Source organism: Gadus chalcogrammus, chromosome 10 (genome assembly GCF_026213295.1).
Source record: "Gadus chalcogrammus isolate NIFS_2021 chromosome 10, NIFS_Gcha_1.0, whole genome shotgun sequence".
In the NCBI taxonomy this organism is placed as follows: domain Eukaryota; kingdom Metazoa; phylum Chordata; class Actinopteri; order Gadiformes; family Gadidae; genus Gadus; species Gadus chalcogrammus.
The window spans coordinates 18,574,288-18,597,649 of NC_079421.1; the positions used below are offsets into that span (position 1 = coordinate 18,574,288).

The following is a 23,362-nucleotide window of genomic DNA, read 5'->3' on the forward strand; positions in this document are numbered from 1 at the left end:
CCGTTGTCTATGAGTTAAATATCTCTCGCATCATGCACTATATGATATGACGGCTTTCCGTCCTATTTTGTGAAGTAAGCACCAATGAAAAGACAGAGGACTTTTGCATGACGTATGAGTTCAGAGAGCAATACCACTGTTTCTGCCATGTGTGGCCCATGACTATCCTGTCCTGATACCATTATAATATACATAAAACAAATCTATTCCTAAACAACCCCTCAACACAACCGTCTGATACATAATTTACTGTTTTTATCTTTAGTCTTAATTAACCTATGGTTCTGATACATTTTTACCATGCAACAACTTGCTAATAACAATTATTCCATTGCCTTTAATTATGAACAAACATGATAAATTAGTATGCATTTTATTTTTTTACAATTCAGTGGGGATAACAAAAGAAACACATTTTCGAAGCGAATCATCAGGGCACGAAAAGACTGAAGACCCACATGTCAAAACTGTTGGTATAATCCTCCTAGGATCTCCTCGTTGAGCTAGTTTAGCGGCAGGCTAGATGTACATATGATGAACATAATGCATTCACCGTTTACATTTACCGAGGATAAGGCGTTGCTATTGTGAGTTCCACAAAAAGCATGACCATCCTTGGGATCTGAATTAACTAATGACATGCTGGAATGTTCTCTCTAACGTTAGGCTTCCGGCGGTATCTGTTCTGTCAGACATGTTGTTGTGTGTGTTTAACTTAGTGTTGTATGTGTACACATGGCTCTGGCACAAGGTGAAGTACTCTCTTGAATTTCAGATTCATTTATAGATTTCATCTTGAGAAAGAGAGCCATGTTATATGGACATGGGTTGAGAATGATAAAGGTATATGCATTAGAGTTACTACCCTAGAGCTAGTGCAACAAGATGCCATGGCAACTGCTTATGCAGTATTGGAAGCTGTTGTGATTAGCATCGGCATTAGTGCATGCAGTCCACCGACCAATCTGTTTTCAAGCCTTATCTTGACTGTTCAACATAGAATAGGTCTCACTGACGAAGCTATCAAACTGCTAAACAGTGTTTGGGATGAAAAACAAAATCCTTATCTTTATTTTATCTCCAAGATGCCATGGCAACTTTTTTTTAAATATTATTTCATCTCCAAGTATTGATTGTACTTGTAGTTTTTGATAACACTAGCATACAGTAGTTGTGATGCTTGTAGGCTGTAGCCATATTAGTTTAGTAGGCCGTAGCCCAGCTTGTACCAAACAGCTTTTTGTTCAATCTATTTTTGGCACTTTGGTGTTTTGAAGTCTTGAGAGTACTATTCAAACAAACAAGCGGTTGGATAAACAGAGACGAACCACGTCCCTTGTCAAAACGCCTGGTTCTATCAGTGTATCCCATCACATGATCAATGGGTTCTCTTGTTTGCTACATGCTATCAGGTTGGTTTGAATAGTGTCTTTGGTCTCCCTTGTGTCATAACTTAGGCTGGTGTTCACTTAATTCCATCTCAGCTATCATTCTAGTTACCTTAAGGATACCGCACCATAGATATATATATATATGTGATTAAAAGAAACAGAACATATATTAATAGTACTCATAGTACATACTACTCATAATAGTTGATATTGATATGTGCCCGTTTGTGCTTTAAGTAGTTCAGTCTTGTGCGCGCGTGCGTGTATGTGTGTGTATCGTCGTCGACGGGGTGTTTCTATGCTTTAGCGGTAGACGCATGAATCGATGTTGTGTCGTTGTGTTGCTCGTTCGGACGCAACGCTGATAACCTTTCTTCTTCTTCTTCTTCTGTCATCTTCCTCCTGCCCTCTTTTTATTTGTTTACGCTTTGTTGCCCCACCCCTCCCCCACCCTCCCCCCCCCCCCCCCCCCCCCCCACACCCTCCCGCTCTATTGCCCCTGCCTTTCCCAGGTGTAAACAGGTGCACGCCCCCCTCGTACCCGCCGCCCCAGGACCCCCTGTCGGCGGGGCACTACGAGGTCACGGAGGACATGGCACAAGGGGAGGTTTTTGAATTAAGTCAATCCAAAAGAGGCCAGGCTCCCTTCTGGCAGAATTTTAGTAGATTAGCTCCATTTAAGAAATAAGACACTTGAGAGACTCTTCCGGAAAGGACCAGCTATTTTTCTTAGAAGCACTAATAAACGTCGGGTGATTAACATCCGAAACGATGAAGAATATATTATAAAAAAACAGGAAAAAAAAACACACACACACACACACACACATGTTCAACGAGAGAAAGACTTTTGAAGAAGAAGGACCATGTGTTAATATCTCCAACCCCCCAGAGGGTTGGAAGCACCAAGAGGACTGAAGAAAAGAAAATAGACTTTACATTTCATGTATGTTATCGGCACCATTCTTTGTTTGTTGTTTTGTTTTTTGTTTTATTGGTCAAGCTTCTCCCACCGCGGCACTCCTTCACAAACTCCACCCCCCTCGACCTCTCGACCCCGCGCCCTCACTACGACCACGCTCTCTGATTGTCCACAAGTTGTCCATGAGATGTTTTTCGGGGGGGGGGGGGGGGGGGGGGGGCTTCCTTAATCAAGTGTTTTTTGTCCAACCCCATTCCTCCGGGGAGCAAACCCCGAATCCCAAACCTGTGTTCATCCATCTGTAAAAGGTGGAGGCTGCTTCATTGGCCGTATGATCGTATTCGAAACTAAAATGAGTTGTCGTTGCTGTGCTGCTCTGTGAGTGTGTGTTTGGTGAGGACCTTGTGTACGTTCACTGTGGTGGAAGTGGAATGACGATACGTGTCATCTACAGGCTGTAGCATCTGTCCCCAACTCCCTCCCCCCCCCCCCCTCGCTGTCGGAATTAACGTCGACTCTGATCCAGTGATCACAGGCCGATCGGGACTACGCTGCTCTGAAGACGTCTGTCGTCGTTCTAGGCTGCGTCCTCCTCCCTCCCTCCCATGTTCTCTCTCTCGCTCTATAATATACCATCTTAGTTTCTCTCTTATTCTCTCCCACACTCTGGCTCCCTGCGTTCCTCCAGCGCTCTCCTCTCTGATCAATACCCCCCTACCGTACCGTTGAGACCTTTCTATACCGTTCTCTCCATCCTTTACCTTTTACTTTCATTCTCTCCATCTTTCTCTGATCTATCCACGCTATCGGCGCTGCTTTCAACCGGCTCCCGTCTCTCTCTCCCTCTCCCTCTCCCTCTCTCTCTCCCTCTCTCTCTCTCTCTCCCTCTCTGCCTCTCCCCCTTCCTCCCAGCGGTTGGTATTCCACTAGGAGCTGGCAAGCGGGGCTGCTCAGTCTGCCATGGGCCGCATTGCATCGGGCGAGGGAAACCAATCAATGGCCTCCTCAACAACCATTAGACCATTTACACGCTTTTCGCTCAACCATTTTCAACAGGATATTAATATCCTGTTTACTGGCCAAGGGAGCTGTGGTTTATGGGGCGGTGTGCTAGGGTACAGCCCAGTAGAATGGGATTCCTCCTGCCAAATGCTGGAAACCACCTCTCACACGAATCCCAACCTGCACTGTCGGGGCTGGCTTCTTGTTCGTGTTTTGCAGGACCTCTGCACCAAAAGGCTTTCATGAGAAGTAATGGTGTGAGGCTCAGATAGGGGGTTTCTTGCGCATGTTTTGGCTGTAGAAGGGAACTTTCTGTGTCGAGTGATTCACCGACGTGTTTTGGTTACCTGCTATGAAAAGCACAGCCAAATACACCCAGATCCACCCTCAGTGGTAATGATTAGTACCTAGTAGAGAGTGCGGGACAAAGCTGTATACCGGAGGATATAATTGCTTTTCCTCAAGCTGGAATCAAGCCTACCTTTGCAGTGCAAAAGAGATGATAGGGTTGGACAGAAAGAGTGAAAGAGTAAGTTTAAGAGTGAAACTACATTAATTGAGGAATAGGATCCACTTGAAATGGGTTGAGTCAACTATGAAGTGAACAAACGTGACGAAAAGAAAGCCAGGATGCATCGTGGCTGGTAGGAGGTGAGCCCGGGCGGCTGGATGGCTGGAGGACATTGTCTGTAATCTGCAGCACGCACACTTCCTGGTGCATTTTTTAATTCTTTCAGCGTCTTTCTTTGCACTACAGTGCGTCCTCAACACCAGTTGGAGGGGGGGGGGGGGGTCAAGGGGGGGGGTCCGGTACCAGACAGTTTGTTGAACCAACGACAACGACCAGCAGCTGTCCCTTGCGGACACAGAGGTCGTGAACCCTTGGAAGATGGCCGCGCCTGCCGCCTTTCGGATACACTCCACCTGCTTCTCTGCGTATGTTTCATAAAGGTGTTTTTTTCTGTTCTACGATTGGATTGTTAAGAGATATATCTGTTGATTTATGGTTACGTGATCATGTTTGTGGACCTCAGATACATAAGTACATTTTTCTGTGTTGGAGTTAAACCATCTACATAATACAATATGGCAACTTGTGCCCTGTGTTGAACCATTATATAGCCTCACAATTCACCATACAGAGGGGGTATATGTGTTGTAATATGTCAATTGCTTTGCCTTCTTAAAGGCCTTATAACCTATTGGCGGAGGAAGAATTAAAAGAGACCTGAGACTTGTCTCTAGTCTGTTGTGTAATTTATCTCTTTGGTTTCAGTAAAGAAAAGTGGAGTTGAAACACTGAGTTGGTTGGTGGTGTGGCCACACAGGAGCAGTAGGAGGAAGTCTTCCTCTAGCACAGATATGATTCCTAGACCATAACCTCAGGTCGAGTGCAGTTACCCCTCACCCCACCATTCAACCCCGACAGACACACAACCACCAACAAACACACACACACAAACACACGCATACATACACATGCACACACACACACGTGTGTATGCACGTAGCTGGCACACTGTCACACACAGGTACACACATGCGCACAAGGGAAAACACCGCAAACATACTCCTGCAGGCTTATCGGCCCGTTGTGCTGCTGGAAAGAGAGATGCGATCTAACAGTGCCTTCCAGCATTCCACTAGTGATGATGATATCTTAAGTTTCACAGGCCAACCTGAGGTAGTCGTGTCATTCACCCTGGGCATGGGTCTAGGCTCTCTCTCTCTTGCTTAATAGTTCTATTTTTCTATCTTTTTTTTCTTCCTGTCCCTCCCCTCATTTTCCCTCTGTAGGTTGGTTTTTCTGTCACTATTTTTCTCTCTTCCTCCTTGTCTCTTCACCGTTTCAATCTACTCTCCTCCTCCCTCCAATCTCTCTCTCTTTTCTTTGTTTCTCTCTCACACTCTCTCTCTCTCTCTCTCTCTCTCTCTCTCTCTCTCTCTCTCTCTCTCTCTCTGTATATTCATATATATGGAGATATATATCCCCCCCTCTGTCCATTTTTTTCGTCTCTTTTCTTCTCTCACTCCCCAGTACCCTCTCTCTTGTTCTCGTTCTGTCTCTATCTCTCTCGGACTGGGAATCCCATTCCCCAGTGCATGAGATCCAATCCGACCAGAGTATAGCGATCAGACCTTACTCCCTGAACCGGAGTAGGCAATGTATTATCACACAAGAGAGCAGTATTATCACACATTAGCATAGAAGTGTCCAATATAGTGTTGCACAAACTGACAAAACATTAAGTATATTCTACTTTCAGACATTTACTTCCTTCGTTGCACATTTAAAAACATAATATTTAAAGCTCAAAAACCGCTGCAGTAGGATACTGTTGGTTATTTTATTTTTTTCCTTTCTCGGTCGGTGTATTAGAAGTAACTTGAAGCATATATACAAATTATGGGGAGTTGTAAATTGAAGGAACAATCATCTATTTTACACTTAGCAGCTACACACTGTAAATACTGTACAAAAGAACAGATCATATATTTGGATATTAGTATTTTGCGTTGGAGACGAATGTTGTACCAGTTCTAGCGTGCGCTAACACACCGCACCAGATAGATGCATGCTTGTGGCATCCAAATATTTTGCATGCAATTTAACCAGAACTCTTTAACCAGATTGTTTTAGCTTCATTTACAATCCCCCTTCATCACTTAAATACAAAAAACCATCGTTGAGTAAACCGATACCAGCTCACTGAAAGAAACGATTATTTAACTCCCCCGGTTGTGGCTTTTAACGCTTTATTTATTTATTGTCAAACCGGTGTTTGTCATCGTCATTGGAAATCCAAGATAACACTGAAGTGAAGAGCACTGATGCTGCCTTGTCTACGTGGAACTATGAACACAACTCTCTTTACATTCTTACGTCATCTTCACACCACACTCGCCAACGATGGCTAACTGTCCAGTGCCATTAACGGCTGTGACCGAAAACGGGTATCTTGTTTTGTTTTTTATCAGTATACCAAACAGGGATGTACAATGATGATTGCCCTATTCGTTGTTGTTTTTTTGGAGTATAGATTTCAAGTCAAGCAGAGATAAAAACAAGAAAAACCTCTTCTGATTATCAAAACAATATCAGCCAGAAATCCTGAAGACACAATTACACAGAACTTCGCTCCAATATCCCCGTACTCTCCTTTTGCTGACATTCTGAAGAACAATGGTCTGACACTACCAATCAATTTCTCACAACCTTCTATGAAATTCTGTGTCCACATTTTTTAATTTGTGTTACAATGTTTACCGGTTTTATTTGGTTACCCAATACAGAAACAGCTTTAAGTAAGATTTATCTGAGGCAAAGTTAGGACATATTTGTTGCCATGCATCAATGCGTGTCTGTCCTGCTTGTATTATTTAATGACCTTTTAATTATAAATGCATCAGTGTTATATATTTTTCCTCACCTATTTCTATGTTTTGTTGTGTGTTTTTTTTTCCAAGGGACATATTAGCAAGTAATAACATTCACAAACCTGAGCATTGCAACATATTTGATAGCTATTTCTTGCAGTTATGGCAGTCCTGTGTTATTTCGGAATAGTCAGGGTACAGCAGGGTCTCTATCTTCAAAAGGTAATTTAATGTGGTTTTTAATGGCCGCAAGGTAACAGAGGGCCCGCTTTTGGAACTCTAAACCATTTGTATATTACCATCTAGTTTAAGGTTTCGATTTTTGACCACCACAGCACATTTACTTGCAAGTTTTATCCTTAGGAAATGTCACCATATGCAAACATTTGTATTTTATTTCTTGCTGGCATTTAAGTTTATTTGTTGTATAAATTTAAAACCTTAAGAATATTGTCTATTCAATCGAGAAACTGTGAATGGGGGAGTGGAGTTGTCTACTGTATGTACATTATATGTTTTGATGTAATCAAAAGCACTGGGAATATGTTGTATTCCGCTGAAAAAAATGAAACCATATCTGATATAGCTGTACTTTTGTTGAAAATAAAACCTCTATATACATAGCTGTTTTGGTATTATAGCCTGAAGTAAGTCACATCACAATAAAAAAAGAAGCCATTTATCATATACCATAGAGTAGGCCCAAGGGCATACAAACTTCTGCATTAGCTTTGTATGTAGCATGGGTTTAGATAAGAATGGTGGACCGGACATATTGTCCCGGTTTCCTGTTGTTTGACATCATATCCGCTCTAAATGGCTATTTACAGCGTACAGCTGTTACCTATTATACAGTATGAGGTACATCAAAACTGTCAAATCACAAATTAGTTGTCAACAAGTTACAAAAACAATAATGCCTGCTGCTATTAAGAGGCTGCATAGTTACAAAACAATGTAAAATTCAAAATTGATATTTTATTTATCTGAAGTCTAAAAAAATGCATACATTCTGAACAGTGGAAAATTGTGGGAAAGTGCAATATCACCGCCAGGAGGGTATTTTATAGGTGGGGTGTTATTGACCAGAAGCCCATAATTGGTAGTGCTATTCCGATCTCTAGCGGTAGAGCATGGTGTTACAGGTATATGACCTCGATCTGGCACATCCAAGCGTCGAGTTGTATTATTGCAAGTTACACTAAGAAAAAAACAATAAATTCAGTGAGAACACAGCAAAAATATATATAAATGTTAATAAATATAGAAATCAATAATAAAAGGCCACTAATACGGATGTAAACAGAATTTCATTTCGTCTGTCCCTTTGCAACAAATTTGGGGCATCTTTGCATCTAAGGTAGGCCATATGTGTAAATATCCACATCATCCATGACCGACACATAACAAAAAAAAGTGCAATCCATCCTTGATCAAAACAACACACTTCATATATTCAAGGCGACATGGTTCAAATATTTCCTGAGAATCTGAGGAATGTCCAAGCGTTCAATGACTGGCTCTTTATTGGCGAAAGGCAGGTGTCTTCGGATCGTTATCCGGGTCTGTGACATCAGCGTTTTGGGGTGAACTGTAAAAAATATAAAGCACGGATAAAAGATATATATATATATATATATATATATATAGCCTATAATGTTAAACCATTATCGTTAATAGGCAACATACCGTGGCCTGTCGCATCAACCGTGAAAAGTCGAACTTTCTGTCATAGCCATACACACAAACCGACGTCTTACCTCTTTCCTTAAGCAGCAACACCAAGGCTTCGTTCTGCTTCGTCGTCTTGTCAACGATCAGCGTGGGCAAATACACGTCTGCCCCAAAGTCCACGAGCAGCTGCACGTACTCCACGCCGCACCCGTACCGGAGACACATATCCAACACGGTCTTGGGCTGCTTGATCCGTCCCAGCATCTTCTCGTCCGTGCAGTTGTAGTCGGGGTTGGCCCCGTGGAGCAGCAATAGCTTGAAGCAGTCCAAGTGGCCGTACACGGCCGAGATGTACAGGGCCCCCCTGCAGGCCGTGGCGTTGGTGGCCCACTCGGGGACCTTGGACCTCGCGTCGACCTCGGCGCCGTAGCTCAACAGCTCCTGGAGCACCTCCACGTCCCCCTCGCGGGCGGCGGTCAGCACCGGGGAGCTGTTGTTGTACGGGCTACCGTTGGGGTCGGCGCCGGCTTTGAGCAGGGCCACCACGCAGTCCAGGTGCTTCCCGCTCACTGCTGTGAACAGCGGCGTCTGGGCCTTCACGTCCAGGCTGTCCACCTGCAGGTGGAAAACAATGCTGTGAGCCACAATGTTGTAGCAGAAGATTTTATCTTGAAAGAAAGTTTCCTTCCACAGTGTTTTAGGCTCAGTAAGAAGACTAACCCTCAGCTGCCTGTCTGTTAATGGGATGTTCGTTGTTATATGCTATTTTTTCTTGTTTTCTGAGCAAATTTTTACAATATCGTGTCAAATCTGTACGAAATAATGTAAACCACGTCCGCTTAAGATGGAGTCAGTATTAACCAAGTCACACAGATGACCTAGTAGATAATGTCCAACCCAGTCTCACGGAAATACGTGACACTGTCACGTCACGTCCATCTTTACGGAGATATTCCTGAACCGCATAAATCGAAACCAGATCGTTTTCGCCCGTTTCGGCTCCGTGTGGACGGGGCCTAGAAATGTATGTGGTTGAACACGTGTAACCTGTTTATTTAATTTATTTAAACTGAACAGTGTGCATTAATCAACATGGCCATTACATCGGACACATAAATGCACCAGATTTAGTTAAAAAAATATTTTTCATCTGTAGTTCCTGAAAAGGCTCACCTTGATGATTCTGGCTTGTTTTTATTGCCACAGCAACCGAAAGGTAATAGGGGCATTTTAGGACTGTTCTGATATTGCAACCCAGTCTCACGGAAATACGTGACACTATCACGTCACTTAATCTATTAATTCGTGATCTGGGACACGTAATTTAAAATTTTACGTGCCTAAAAACACATTTCTAACAATGACAGCTTTTGGCCAACCATTTCTACTTTCACCTTTGATTCAGAGAAATTGTGACAATTCACGGATATATTTAATGCAGGTGCGCTGCTCTGTAGCAAACCGCGACAGAAAAAAGGTAGCTACTATCTCTTCTTTTTAGAATGAGTTTGAAATTTGTGCTTTTGGCACGAAAAAAATGAAATCACGTGTCCCAGATCACGAATGAATAGATTGAGGCCCCGTCCACACGAAGCCGGTTTTCTTGGTGACCCCGCATAAGTCTTGAGCGTTACGGCCAACCGTCCAGACGGAGCCGGCGAATCTGGTGCCCGAAACCGCACATCTCTGAAACCACCCGAGGTGGTTTTAAATCTATCCGGACCTATGTGGTTTCGTGTTAGGATTCGTGTGGTCGCCTGAAACGCAAACGATGACGTCGTTAGCCCCCCACCAGCTGGGGGACGTCAGAGTTGAATTTTTCATTTATTATTTTATTTGTATTCTTTTTGTAGCTTTAAATATAGCCCCTTGATGAAATTAATTACTAACTGTACATTAAAAAGTATTTCTGCGCAATTTAAAAGGGTGGAATCTCCTCGTGATTAGCGCGCAGGCTGTGTGCGCCGCAGGCTTGATGCGCTCCACTTTATTTCTGCGGAGAACCGGCGCCTTGAATGTGCACTCCAGCGTTTCTACAGCTCGATGCGGTCTCAACCGCCGGTAACCAACCTCCGCTCCCTCCCTACGCCCCTGGTGGTTCTTCTCACCTCCGCCCCGTGCTGCAGCAACACCTCCAGGCACCCGAGGTGTCCCCGGGAGGCCGCCGCCCGGAGCGGCGTCAGGGGTATCCCCCATCCGCTGCGGCAGTTGATGCACCTCCTGTAGCTCTCCTGGGCCAGGAGGCGGGCGAGCAGGGGCGCGTCGTCCCCGCTCACCGCCCGGTTCATCTCCTCACACAGCTGGCCCTCCTCGTCCTCCTCCTCCCTGGGCTGCAGCAGGGAGAAGATCTTGGAGATGTCCATCAGACTCATGTCGACCGTACCTCCAGCGATAGGTACCCCCGGGGGGCAGGGGGGGGGGACGGGACGTGGGGGATAGGGGGGGAAGCTATAGGCGCGTCAACCCTGTCCCATCTACAGTGGAAGACAGACATGACTTGGTTGAAATAGACCATCACACACACCCGCATACGCATACACATATACACGCGCGCACACACACACACACGGATAGTCTAGGCTAGTAGTGGGTTAGGGTTTTTAAGGGTTTAAACCCCCGATATTTACATCCTTGAAAGAGATGCCTTACTGCTATTTGTTGATCAATGACTTGTTAAAAGGAACATTTCCACAGCAGTCATTGTTTGTTGGAATAAACCATCCCAAATATGCCCGAAATAGAATACAAATGTAAAGTAATGACACTAGATTCATCATCGCAAACCTTCAAGTTGTTTTGGTTGCGAACCGACCTTCGCCTCACATAACTTTAACTGTGACTCTTTAAATATCAGTAAACAGCCCTATGTGTTAGGCAAAACATTGTTGCCACTAAAAAACACGACAATCCCTGAAGTAAGTGTATCACTTCTAGTAGATAAAATTTCACAAAGCATTTACACATGCAGAGTCGAGCTGATCCTCTGAGCTCTAGAGAACAAAAAGGTGTGACACAGTGGGACACAACCGCTCGATACAATTGTAATGCGTCTGTCAATGTGTCAGTTACGTACCTTGCCCTCCCAGGTATCCAATGTCTCTGCAAACGGTGTTAATCAGATGGGGAGTAATCATTTATTTTGTCACTCCATAATTTGGACCGTGAAAGTAACCAAGAGTTCTCTGGGTGATTCTTTCTCAGGGTGTGAGACTACTGGGGATATCAGGACACACTGTGTGTGTGTGTGTGTGTGTGTGTGTGTGTGTGTGTGTGTGTGTGTGTGTGTGTGTGTGTGTGTGTGTGTGTGTGTGTGTGTGTGTGTGTGTGTGTGTGTGTGTGTGTGTGTGTGTGTGTGTGTGTGTGTGTGTGTGTGGAGCCAGAAAGGGCAGGGAATTCGGGGGGCTGGGGTCTAATTTTAGGTCACAGATGGGCCTGGCTAGATTTCCATTCTTGGAGAATTGGGGCTGGGTTAAAATTAGAAAAGGTGATAAAAAACTTGCGCCACTCTTTCAATCTGTGGCCTGTTAGACAACGCAGTTTACACCGTGACTCACCAAATTCACTGTGAAACACAAGAATACAAAACAACAGAAAATAAAAAAGGGGTGATAAAGAGCATCACAATGCATATGCGAACAGCTCAGACCCAACTATTGTCAGGTGAAACAATGCCTTGGAAAGTATTCAGGAACCATCGAGGTGGATGCCAACATGAGATGATGGCATCTTGTGGAAAGTAATATACTTATGTGGAGTTGGGGGAAATGGTATCACTCAGGTCTCATTCACACTAGGAATACTTGGAAGCCGTTTCAGGAGGTGTCAGCTGTCGGTAGCTCCCTTATAGACCCTCTCAGGAAGAGTTTGCGATCAGCTGTTCTCCCTAACCCGCCCACTTAAGCTTATTCCGTCCCTCCGTCCCAAGGTGTTAGATTTTGCCAGATTACATTCTTTCAGCAGATGGCCCAGGAATCCTGGTAAAATATTAGTTTCACAGGCTACTTATCTTGGCTTATTGTTATATTGTTTGCTATATGTTGTAAATTATAAAAAAATAAAAACATTAATACATTGTTAGCAGGTATAAACATGAGTGACTTTATACACACGGGACTCAGGAAGGACAAAAGGGTTTTTCAAAGAAATGCCTTGGAGTTGTTCTTGTATTGATGCTCCCCGTCACCGCCAGGGGGAACTAGTGTCTTATCGACTATAAATAAACAATAAAAGAAGAAATGTCAACAAATTGGCTAAACAGTCTATGCTTTTAGTGTGAAACGTCTGCTCCCAACCGGTTTCCTTTCCTGCCCTTCAGAAACAGATTAAAGATGGAGGAGGAGGCCCTTCGAACCTATTATACCAGAATGTTTTTAAGTGTCCGGAGCAAGCTTTCCAAAAGCTCTCCAACGTGCCTCCCACGCCAAGAGAGAGAGAAACATATAAAACACAGAGAGGAGGGGGGAAGCCTCGTTTCCCAGCCCAATGCACAAGACCGGACCGAAGAAAACCCGATTGGATTTGGCAAGCAAGTTGTAAGAGTGGAGGATATGGCGAGTGATCACAGACGGTACAGCGTCCCACTGTCGGGAAAGCCGAACCGAGAGAGATATGCAGGGAAGAGTGACCTAACCTCCCACAATCTCATGTCTCAAGGCCCCGAAAACCAGCTGGTCCCCACTCGACTTGTTTCATTGCTAAGGCACAAGACGTTGGTGCAGGAGATGAGACGGGTCAGAATGTTGTTGGGCTCATTTATATTTTGCTGCAATGAAAATCAGCCACCTTAGCAATTCAATGACCTTTCTCTGCATAACGCGACCCTATTTTAATCTTTTTTTGTGTGACAGGCTTTGGAGGTCGAACTACACTGCCCTTCTCTCTGTACTGCATGTGAAGAGGCCCGGGCTGCACTGGCCTTGGACGCTTTTATCAGGAGAAAGAAGACACAACTTGATGCCGAAGGACGTCAGCATTACTAACCAATGGGGCGTTGCAGTTAACCCAGTTTACCGGATCCTTGTCAATCAATTATTTTTAATTAATGAAATAATATTTAAGGCATTTCACTATTGTGTTACAGGACAGCATGTGCTTTTTGGGAGGGTTGGCGCAGAGCCTTGCCAAAACCTTTCTATGCCACTATGATTTCAGGAGGGAGTACTAGGCAGTGATATGCAGGTCACAGCAACCTGTGGTTGCCATGGCAACAAATCAGGAACACACGGTTGCCCTGACAACAGATGAGATGAGGGGTGACCCTGACAAAAAACGCAACAGGAACTCATTTTGCAAGACCTTGCTGTCCTTTTCAGATAGCTGCAGACATCACAGGCACAGAACTAATACGATGAGGGACGGCCTGTGCGGAGTGAATCCGACAAAGCACTTTACTTTATTTTATTGGAGGCACATAGAGAATGTTACGTATAGTGGGTTGTATATCAAATTTGGGATTTAAATGTAACATCTACAGCCTGGACTCCTGCTGGAGATATAATTGTAACACTGTGGAATGTCAACAAACGTCATCTACAAATCATTTGAGTACAAAACAGCCATTTATTTTTTTTTGTATTGTATTAAAGTTTTAACACACAACACCATTCAAAGCATACAAGTCCCTTTTTTTTACCTCACGTTCCAGGTTGTGGTCACGTGTACGACATAAACATTTAAACAACATTACAGTTAATTCAACATGTCCGATAAACCTACTGAGGTCTTTCTATGGTCACAGAAATACGAGACAGTAATCCATAGAAACATGCTTTCAAATAACAGTTAAATTAAAAAGTTGAAATAGATATTTTAAGTGAATAAACAACAATATGAGCAATACTTCACAACTACTACTACGACACAGTTTTATTATTTCCTTCTTTCTTCAATTTTGGCAGCAGTTCGGTCCATGGCAAGTAAACCTAATACACAGTTATGGTTACATATAAGCACAGATCGTTAGTACAGGTTATGTGGTATAGTCATTGCTAAAACTGTATTATGGAAACAGCTTTTTAGAGACAGTCAGGCTTCACCTAAAAAAACAAAAACAAATAGAAAATATCCATGGCTGACCCATAAGATCGGCGTACCGGACCTGTTGCCTTTGAACATGAACAGAGAACCCAGAGGATCGGCGCACCTATTCGTCTGGTTTCCTCTTGGGCTTCTTTGGGTTGCGGGAGCGGCTCTTGGCCTTGCACAAGGGACATATGGGTGCGTTCCGGTGGATCTGCTGGTGGCACGAGAGGCAAGCCTGTGGGGAGGTGAAATGGGGGGGGGGGGGGGGGGTATGGCGGTCAATAAGTGGATGGTTTAATACTGGGCCTTGTGTCAAGTTTCCTACACCTCAGCTCATCAATGACAAGGACCAGGCTTTTAGAAGTAAATTACATCACTATTAACGGCCGACCAAAGTTTGGAGACGTTTAGCCGTACTAAAGAACTAGTACTTGGACTTAACATTAAAAACATGATTAATGATGCTACCAACTTGTTATGCACTGCAAGGAAACTTAAAAAAGGCATCAACACTTTGTCCAAACAAACCCATCATTGCGTGGTTTCCTCCATGCAGCCACATTCTGGCCACAGCTAGAAGGGGGGGTCCTCTTCTGCACTCGTAACTAAGCCCTGAGTTATGAGCGTTCTTAAGACGTCAGTATGCTGATGTATTGCTTTTACTACTTTGGAGCAGGAATAATATAACTCTGGATTTTTGTGATAGTGGAAACTGATTTTCCCGCTCTGACGCCTGATAAGTGGGGGATCCAGGTGGTCTTTAACGACGGCCTTGACGGACGGCGGACAACTGTTTGTGTGCATGCATACCTTCATAGGGGGAGGCTGTTGCCTGAATGTGGCTGTCTGGCGGGCGTCTTGCTTCCTGGAGACCTGTAGCTGCTGAGCTGCAGCCGCCGCCGCTGCGAGGGACTCAGGGATGGCGGGCTCATGGGGCTCCTTCTGCCACTCGGCTTTCTGCTTCTCAAAGTAACTGTTGAAAGTAGAGAGAGAGAAGGAGATAGAGAGAGAGAGAGAGAGAGAGAGGAGAGAGAGAGAGAGAGAGAGAGAGAGAGAGAGAGAGAGAGAGAGAGAGAGAGAGAGAGAGAGAGAGAGAGAGAGAGAGAGAGAGAGAGAGAGAGAGAGAGAGAGAGAGAGAGAGAGAGAGAGAGAGAGAGAGAGAGAGAGGCCAAGTTGAGCGTGATTCTAATAGAGGTTTTAGAATCGCATCAAAGATGAGATTATCCCATCTGGGCTGCATATAGAGACGCCAGGAGGAGGGAGAAGTGACTACAAAAGAGAGCAAAAACCAGACGCACAATAGTCCCTATCGCACAATTCCTTTGTCGCACAAAGGTAGTCATTGTCATTGTGTGTGTGTGTGTGTGTGTGTGTGTGTGTGTGTGTGTGTGTGTGTGTGTGTGTGTGTGTGTGTGTGTGTGTGTGTGTGTGTGTGTGTGTGTGTGTGTGTGTGTGTGTGTGTGTGTGTTTTGACAGAAGCAGCCTAAGGGAGGGAGCTGATACTACGGCTCTTACTTCCTGTTGGGCTAGCCCACAGAAAAGGTATAAGACTGAAGCATAGTTTTCTCCTTAAAAAACGAAGATTTCTCAACGGGGCAAAAGCATGCACCTTGAAACAAGCCTTGTTTTTTTGTGTTGTGAAATACATTTTTTTTTTTTTTTTTTTTTTTTTTGAATTTTATTTATTACATTTTCCAACTTGTACAACAACATACATGAAAATACATATGCTTAGCAACATAGAAGGAAAATACTTTTTGGATAAAAGACATCAACAACAAACAACAACAACAGAAACAAAACAACATTAAAGAAATACATTTTTTGGTTGAATTATGACATGTCATGTATGTCCTATATCATACATCCAGAACAAAATAAAAACGTTTTTTGTGTGGAACAAATGTTTGTTTGAAATCTGACATCGCTACAAAGTACTTTAGCAGTCCATAAAGATTAAAGTGTTAAGTGTTAAAGTGTTGGGACCCAGTACAATAACAAAAAAAAGGGGGTAACTGTACGCTTAGCAGTCCCACTGGATATATCCATCTTCCGGTTTCAGATAAGGTTCAAATAAAAAACCATCAGTGGCTTTTCCCAAAACGTGAGAGAATCAATTTTTTGTTTTGTTTTAATTACGTGTGCAGGCAGCTACAATCCCTCTTGAAAAGTGTCGCTCCTAAACTCAGCCTACACCCCTTGGGATAATTTACACTGCAGTTGACCAATGTTGACCCTGGACCATCTGGAAATCTATTTCTCTTCAGCTGCGGAAGGACAATCCCAGAAGATTACGCAACTTCCCCCCCGCCTCACACACCGAATCGGTCAAGAGGCGTCTACGCGGTGCAAGGAGTTCCAAACAGAAGGCGCTTTTGTTATTGACATCCTACTTGACCCGTGTGTATGTATGTATATATATTTATATACACATACACACATATACTTTATTTGTTATGTTTATAAATATGTGTATATCTTAAAATGAAACATGTTTTTTAATCTTGAAATCCAATTTGGCATCATAAATTGGCATCATACATCCTATTGCTCCTGACCCTAATAAGAAATTATATTTTCCTGGATAAATATGAAAAAATATTGTGGTTTGTATTTGTTCAGCTGAATGAGAGAAAGAACAGCACAGCCATCAGAAGCTTGCCTGAGCAATCCTTGAAGCTACTACTGGTTTTCTGATAGAGCATTGAACTGGCTTCAGCCTTACTTGACAAATAGAGATTTTAATATCTGCATATGTCAGCATTAATAACCATGTGTCCTCAGCTCTGAGCATTTATCTGAAAACCCAATAACCTGAATCCACTGTCCTCCCTCCTGATTGCTTGGCCGCCAAAGATTGGAAGTCTTGTTAATAATATCAGAATATTACTTTTGTCCTTCGTGTTACTAAACTCGTCCAGTCATGATTCATTAGGCTAAGAAATATCGCAAAAGTCAGTTTCAAACTATTGACTTTCTTCTATCTGGATAATTGTAATTGCCTCTTCACGTGCCTCAGTCAAGATGCTCTAAATCTCTTTCAGCTGGATCCAAATTCAGCCACCAGGCTTTTAATCAGAACAAGCCCTCCGTTCCCCATTACCCCTGTTCCCGACCCTCTGGAACCTTCTCCCCCAGATACGCTGGATGTTTCGACTCTATGACAGCTCACAAGTGCAACCTTTTGCATGGCGGTTCTACCCCATGCCGCTATACTTTTGAGGTGTAACATCCCGCCGTGCCATGCTGTTAACCTGCTGATGTGTGCCATTTATAATAAGAACTGTGTGAAGGAAGGGGGATTATAGGGTAGCATAATAGAGCCAGCCCCTGATCTTCTCCAGGACGTCTCCCCGATCGGGGGGGGACGGGGGACGGAACTAGATTAGATTACGTCACATTAAGTCGTAGGACTGGATTTATCGACTTTGATAGAGCACATTGTTGCAGTAGGTACGGAGGTGTATTACCCTAATGGATACATCTATATAGTGTTTTATATTTGATGGCTGTTGGACATGGCTAGAGAACACACAGACACAAACCCAGCCAAAGCGTCAACAACATTGTTTTTATGTTCCTATTAATCATCATGCTATTTTTGTTTGCTAAGGTTGTGTTGCCCAATGTCATGAAACGTGTGTCTTCATCACCCTGTGTAACTTTGTACTTTGTGCGCATACACACACACGGGTCACGTTTGTACAAGCGGTGTGGGGGAAGTCTAGCATAACCAGTTTGACTGCTTCAGTTCAAGCCGTTTTGATTTTATTTTTATTTGAGGAATGATTGTAGATTATTTTATAGATGTGGATTTGATTAGAATTTATATTAACGTTTATACAAGCACTCAAATGGTTTAAATAATAAAAACCAATTCACCCAAGGCTAAATTAAACCAGGATTTCTTCCATCCACATCAGTGCAGGGTAAAGTCAAGAAGATATTTTTACAATAACTGATGAATGTGGGGAAATCATTAAGCAGAAACAACGGTGACTCGGTTCAGTTACGCCCACATGGAATTAACAGGTAGGTGTGACTGTGTCTGCACAAATCAAAGCTCAAGGGTCGCATGCCAGTTGAGAGTGCAGTGTCAAACTTGGCTGCTTTAATTCTGTTTCCATGCGAACCCAAATGCATTTCAACACAGCAGACGGAGCTGATGTTCATCGCAGAGCGCAGCTCCTTTTTTCCATTGTGTTATTTCTGCCTCTCATACAGATTTTCTGCTCAGGCACACCTAACATTGAATACAACTTTCCAATGTTTGTTTACGGCAAATTAATATCAGACCTTGAATAAAGGAAGAATGATTTGTTGTGACTTGATTTGACTTGGTGTAGCTGAATAAGAGAGCAGGCAACAGCCATGTGACGTGGGTCAACACAGAACCTTTCCTGGAAGACCCTAACCACTAGAATATAGGACATTGGCATCCCTGAGCTTTGCTATGGGACCTTGGTTCAAGCCCTTTAACTTCTAAAATATCCCGCCCCATAAATCTAGCAGGATTACATTATGTATTATATTCAGGATGCATGATGAATTATATACATGTATATAATCCACTCAACCTGTATAGCCTAATGAAGACGAGCACATACTGCGTCCTTTCACCAAAATATCCGATTTATTTAGAGGATTAAATTATACTGGAGTCGTTTTACCTTTAATCCTTGTATGAACTATTGACGCGCATGGCTGTACGTGGATGAGGGGGATTATGATGGAGTGGTTGTGTTTTGGAGACCTAAAATAGGCTTTCACTCTTTGGAAGAAGGTTGGTATCCAAAACAAAACTCTACAACGATACAACTGCACACCTTCATGTTATCAAAAGCAACCTATATTCACGTTGTGAGGTTCAAGGGACCATTGATTGTAGCACCGATGTAGATCTCCAGCAGTAACGTTATACCATGGGATCCAATTAAGGGCAGTAATTAGAAACACCCACTTATTTTACCTACTTTAAGGCTACATGTAAAATTAGATCAATCCTTTAAAGTAAGAAAAAATAGGAGGGTTGTGGAGAAAAATACAATGGAATCTCTAATTAAAGAATGCTCGTGAGATTTTATACACCCGTAGTGCTTTGAAATAAATGACTGTATAATAATTGTGAAACCGTCCGTGGTTATTCCTCAAACTACACTCTTACCACCAAAATCTATAAATCTATATCATAATCGTTGAATCCATAAACCGAGGTCATCCCTGCTGCAGCATTTTATTCAAAAAGGAAGCAGAAAAGTATGAAGGTATATCGTCTAAAGGTTTTTTCATGATGTCTGGGATGCTCTGTCAACTTTGGTGTTTAACGCTTGACGGCCCTGAATGCTTAGCACGGATCGCATGGGATCCATTGGGACCCATTATATTAAACACAGAACAAAACCTAGTTTCGTCTATCTTCTACGCTGCCCGACGTGGTGCCCAGTGGCTCGTCCGGTGTGAGACCCGTTTACATGATTGAAGCTCTGCCGTAACCGAGGACCAAGGCTGTATCTGAAACCCACTGACTTTCACCCCACAGCACTTATATTATTATATCATATTTATTCTAGCAGGTAGAGCAGAGTGCACTGTGGCCGATTAAATTGATCTACAGATAACGTTTAGATATTTTTCCGACCAATCGGTCGGAAAAAGTTGGTCGAACTTCAGTCCAACACGATATTCTTTGGTTGACCACAGCCCTAGTACATGTGCTTGTAGTAATGTACACGTGTGTGTGTGTGTGTGTGTGTGTGTGTGTGTGTGTGTGTGTGTGTGTGTGTGTGTGTGTGTGTGTGTGTGTGTGTGTGTGTGTGTGTGTGTGTGTGTGTGTGTGTGTGTGTGTACTCACTCCAGGGAGAGCTTCTCCTCTTCCTCGTTGAGGTTGGGGAGTCTGTGCAGGCCCAGGGTCATCCTCAGCGCGTCCACGTGTTCCTTCAGGGGCTTGTACTCGTCGTGCAGCCGCCGGGTGGTCTCCAGCAGCTTGTTCAGGTCGTTCTCAGACTGCTTGATGGTGCTCTCCATCTGAACGGACAGGAGTCGTTAGCACAGGATGACCCATAGGTCCATAGGCCCACTGGTTGCATTTTATAAGTCTCATTGAGTCAAGTCATTCAAGCGCAACGGGGCACCAGGCCACGCCCCCTTTCCCTCATTGGCTAGATTGCCCCTCTCATTTCTTTATTTTATTATTGTTATTAATATAAATATAATGATTACGGATGCACTGATCAGGTTTTTTGGGCTGAGGCCGATCTTTGTAATGTGCGATCAGCCAATCCGATTACCCGATCATTTTTTTATTTTGGGGAAATATATATCACTGGGATGTATCTTATGAAAATCATGGTGTGACGATCGTATAAAGTTTCTTAGTTTGCGCAATGTCAGCGCTGCATTGTGTGAGAGTTATTGTTCACTTGTTGAGTGGGAGGAAACTTTGTTGTTTGTTGACACGCATTAAGCATGTAGGAGCCACATGGTTTTCTGAACGTGAATAGAATTGTAGAAGTAAAAGAAGGTTGAATAAATTATACATAACTTTGACAAAGGAAAAGGTAATCAGTGGGATGAGTGTTAATTGGAATGAGTCAGGCCAACACACTCACTCACGCACTAAGGAAAGGAGCACTAATGGAGAATATCAGCATAGACTATGGATAATGCACTACAGACTACATCCAACTAACCATGTGCATGGTGGGTAACTAAGCTTTAGGTAACAAATAATGAGTAAGACAGTTCCATGGGTCATTATTGTATCATGTGTGTATCTAGAATAAATGGTTGAAAGGTTTTTACAGCGCGTCTGTCTGGATTGTGGGCTCGCACACGTAGGGGTGTACATGGGAATCCTACAATTTGTACTTTTGCCGCCAGCGTAGAACTATTATCCAGGTATTCAACCACGTTACCCATAGGCATTTATTTAAGAGCTTTGCTAAATATAGTATACTATTACATAAATTGACTATTTTATTAAATAACCTGCTTCAAAACTTGGCTAAAATACACCACATATCAAAATAAAAAGACATTCATAGTATTAAGAGTCTAATTAAGATTTGTAATTTTGACAGTATTGAATATCGGTGCATCACTAATTATAAAAATCATTATAATATACAAATACATTGTTGTTATTGTAACAATAATTGAGTGCCTTGTCACGTGAGCATAACATTCAGGAGTTGATGGTTTGAACAAGGTTGTTCAGGAGGAGGTGAGTCTTGACTATTCATCAACCCGGAAATACTTATTAACATTTGACATGACAATTGCCCTGTTCCACATTTTGGTAAAAACAAACAAAATGTCTTCTTATGCAGATTTCAGTAATGTATAAAAGAACAAGTGCAGGTTGTTCCATTCACAATATATCAATAGCAAAATGTCCTTTTTGTCAAACTGTTTATGCAGCAACTCAAATAGTTACATAATGTTTTATAATGGGGGGCAAAAAAAAGGATGGAAAGAGATGATACAAATTTAGAAAATCCTGCATTATGTCAATATTTTTAACTCCTTAAAACATAATCTGCATGTATGAGTGTTACAGACCACATTGATATCAGCGTGGATGAGCCGCAGTTCCTCAACGTGGGCCATCTTCTCCTGGAGCAGCAGGTCCATCTCCTGCTTGTACTCCTTCAGGTGCTTCTCCTCAGACTCCAGAGAGTCAAACTCTGTCTTCAGGCGAGATTTGATCTTCTGCATTTGGATGGTTTTGTTCCTGGGGGGCAGAGGCACAAACAAAGGATGACAGCAGTCAGGTCAAACCGTTGGAGCAATATGGAACAAAAAAGAAAGGGGAGGGAATGAAATTTTTTTTTTTTTTTTGTTTTGGGACACGTAATACAGCAATTGTAAATGATGTATTAATATACTGCGCTTATCTTGCGTGGTGAAATTACACCTTCGGGTACTTAATTTCTAAATATATTTAGAAAACATTGTTTTTCAATTGTGCCATTGAAAACAACGTCCAGGAACGTCCATGGAGCAGACCTTCGTACAAAAAGTTTAGACTTTAACAAGACAATGAAATACTGTTACACGACTCGGTCGCTGGAGTGGTCGAGCTAACCCGTAGCAACATTAGCTGAGCAGTGCATCTGGCACTCGTAGATAAACATCTGGAAATGCAGGGGCAAGCATGACCAGAAGATCCAGCTACAGTTTCAGCGTCTTTTTTCCGCTTCCTTAAAGGATATCAACAATCGTTTGCCAGTTTCGCCCTGGGCAAACCATGTTTAAAAATCAGAGCTATAACGGTATCGGAGAGATTGTAACACAGCTAACATTAGCTAGCCAGTAACAAAAGCCGAGCCAAGAGGCTGCTCTAGCCGGTTAGCGACATACAGCTGGTCCTGGCTGTTTTCCTAAAACATCCAGCCACCCGATATCCTCCACGTATTCTATTGCATTCAATAGTAACGTCCTTACCTTATCTCTAATATATTTTCTAATTTGCACATGATTTCTTGCTCTTCCGCCATGATTTGAGACCTTAAATTGTCAAACTCAGACTCCCCGTATGGCCCTAATAAAAACACAATAGCTGGCGTGTGCGCGCATGGAGGCGCGCACGGCCGATGGGGAACGGGCTACGTATGGTGCACGTATAGTGTGACCTCCGTCCGGACATAAGAGCTCACAGGCCCTCTGATACTACCTCCTTCTGTTATTTTCCAGAAACTATAACATTTCCATTGATGGTGTGGCTGTTATTACCTTAATGACTAAATAAAATATGAAGTTGCTTCGTGAAGACATTTTCTTTGTGTGCCCTAATAAATCTACCATCCGTTATATGATGGATAATTATTGTAATATGGCCTATAGGTCTAGTTTTATATTTATATATATATATATATATATATAATTTTATTCTGGTTACGGTTACACTTGTTTTTTATTGTTGTTGGTGAAAGTGCAATGGCATGGGCCCACTCCAGAACTCAGAAATAGTTGA

At 42.9% G+C, this 23,362-nt stretch overlaps 3 protein-coding genes and 1 long non-coding RNA gene across 10 annotated transcripts in view; 2 read left to right on the plus strand and 2 right to left on the minus strand.

The window, feature by feature from the left end:
* Window positions 1–2,510, plus strand: part of LOC130390390 (rho guanine nucleotide exchange factor 9) — a 41,450-nt gene extending 38,940 nt beyond the window's left edge. For 5 of the 6 annotated variants that reach the window (XM_056600311.1, XM_056600313.1, XM_056600312.1 and 2 more), the window contains one exon: window positions 1,904–2,510. In XM_056600311.1, coding sequence (XP_056456286.1) covers window positions 1,904–2,079 — 176 coding nt within the window. In that variant the 3' untranslated portion in view covers window positions 2,080–2,510. The remainder of the gene's footprint in view (window positions 1–1,903) is intronic. The other variant, XM_056600314.1, reaches the window with a different exon arrangement.
* A 4,058-nt stretch (window positions 2,511–6,568) lies between these two features.
* Window positions 6,569–11,606, minus strand: asb12b (ankyrin repeat and SOCS box-containing 12b). Of its 2 annotated transcripts, none has more exons than XM_056600686.1 (4): window positions 11,441–11,606; window positions 10,476–10,697; window positions 8,454–8,982; window positions 6,569–8,284 (listed from the first exon to the last, which is right to left on the minus strand). In XM_056600686.1, exons 2-4 carry the CDS (start codon window positions 10,653–10,655, stop codon window positions 8,142–8,144), a joined length of 852 nt encoding a protein of 283 aa, XP_056456661.1. In that variant the 5' UTR covers window positions 10,656–10,697; window positions 11,441–11,606; the 3' UTR covers window positions 6,569–8,141. The 2 variants fall into 2 exon arrangements, with proteins under 2 accessions (XP_056456661.1, XP_056456660.1); XM_056600685.1 differs by having other exon boundaries at window positions 10,476–10,841.
* Window positions 11,607–12,382: 776 nt separating this feature from the next.
* On the plus strand, window positions 12,383–14,114 carry LOC130390125 (uncharacterized). The gene is made up of 2 exons (XR_008896750.1): window positions 12,383–13,097; window positions 13,215–14,114. It is a non-coding gene; the product is annotated as an uncharacterized LOC130390125 (long non-coding RNA).
* Window positions 13,726–22,977, minus strand: zc4h2 (zinc finger, C4H2 domain containing). The gene is made up of 5 exons (XM_056599868.1): window positions 22,834–22,977; window positions 21,949–22,120; window positions 20,240–20,412; window positions 15,199–15,361; window positions 13,726–14,623 (listed from the first exon to the last, which is right to left on the minus strand). Exons 1-5 carry the CDS (start codon window positions 22,884–22,886, stop codon window positions 14,510–14,512), a joined length of 675 nt encoding a protein of 224 aa, XP_056455843.1. The 5' UTR covers window positions 22,887–22,977; the 3' UTR covers window positions 13,726–14,509.
* Between the last annotated feature and the right edge of the window lie 385 nt (window positions 22,978–23,362).

Bases quoted from the DNA above. Each gene is read 5' to 3' on its own strand.
- asb12b (XM_056600685.1), bottom strand. From the start codon at position 10,739: ATGAGTCTGATGGACATCTCCAAGATCTTCTCCCTGCTGCAGCCCAGG. The intron at 8,983-10,475 runs GTGAGAAGAACC...TTCCACCTGCAG, and splicing joins TGCTGCAGCACGGGGCGGAG to GTGGACAGCCTGGACGTGAA. The intron at 8,285-8,453 runs GTAAGACGTCGG...TATTTTTTACAG, and splicing joins GTTGCTGCTTAAGGAAAGAG to TTCACCCCAAAACGCTGATG.
- zc4h2 (XM_056599868.1), bottom strand. From the start codon at position 22,886: ATGGCGGAAGAGCAAGAAATCATGTGCAAATTAGAAAATATATTAGAG. The intron at 22,121-22,833 runs GTAAGGACGTTA...TCTGCCCCCCAG, and splicing joins GAAAATATATTAGAGATAAG to GAACAAAACCATCCAAATGC. The intron at 20,413-21,948 runs GTCTGTAACACT...CTGTCCGTTCAG, and splicing joins TCCACGCTGATATCAATGTG to ATGGAGAGCACCATCAAGCA.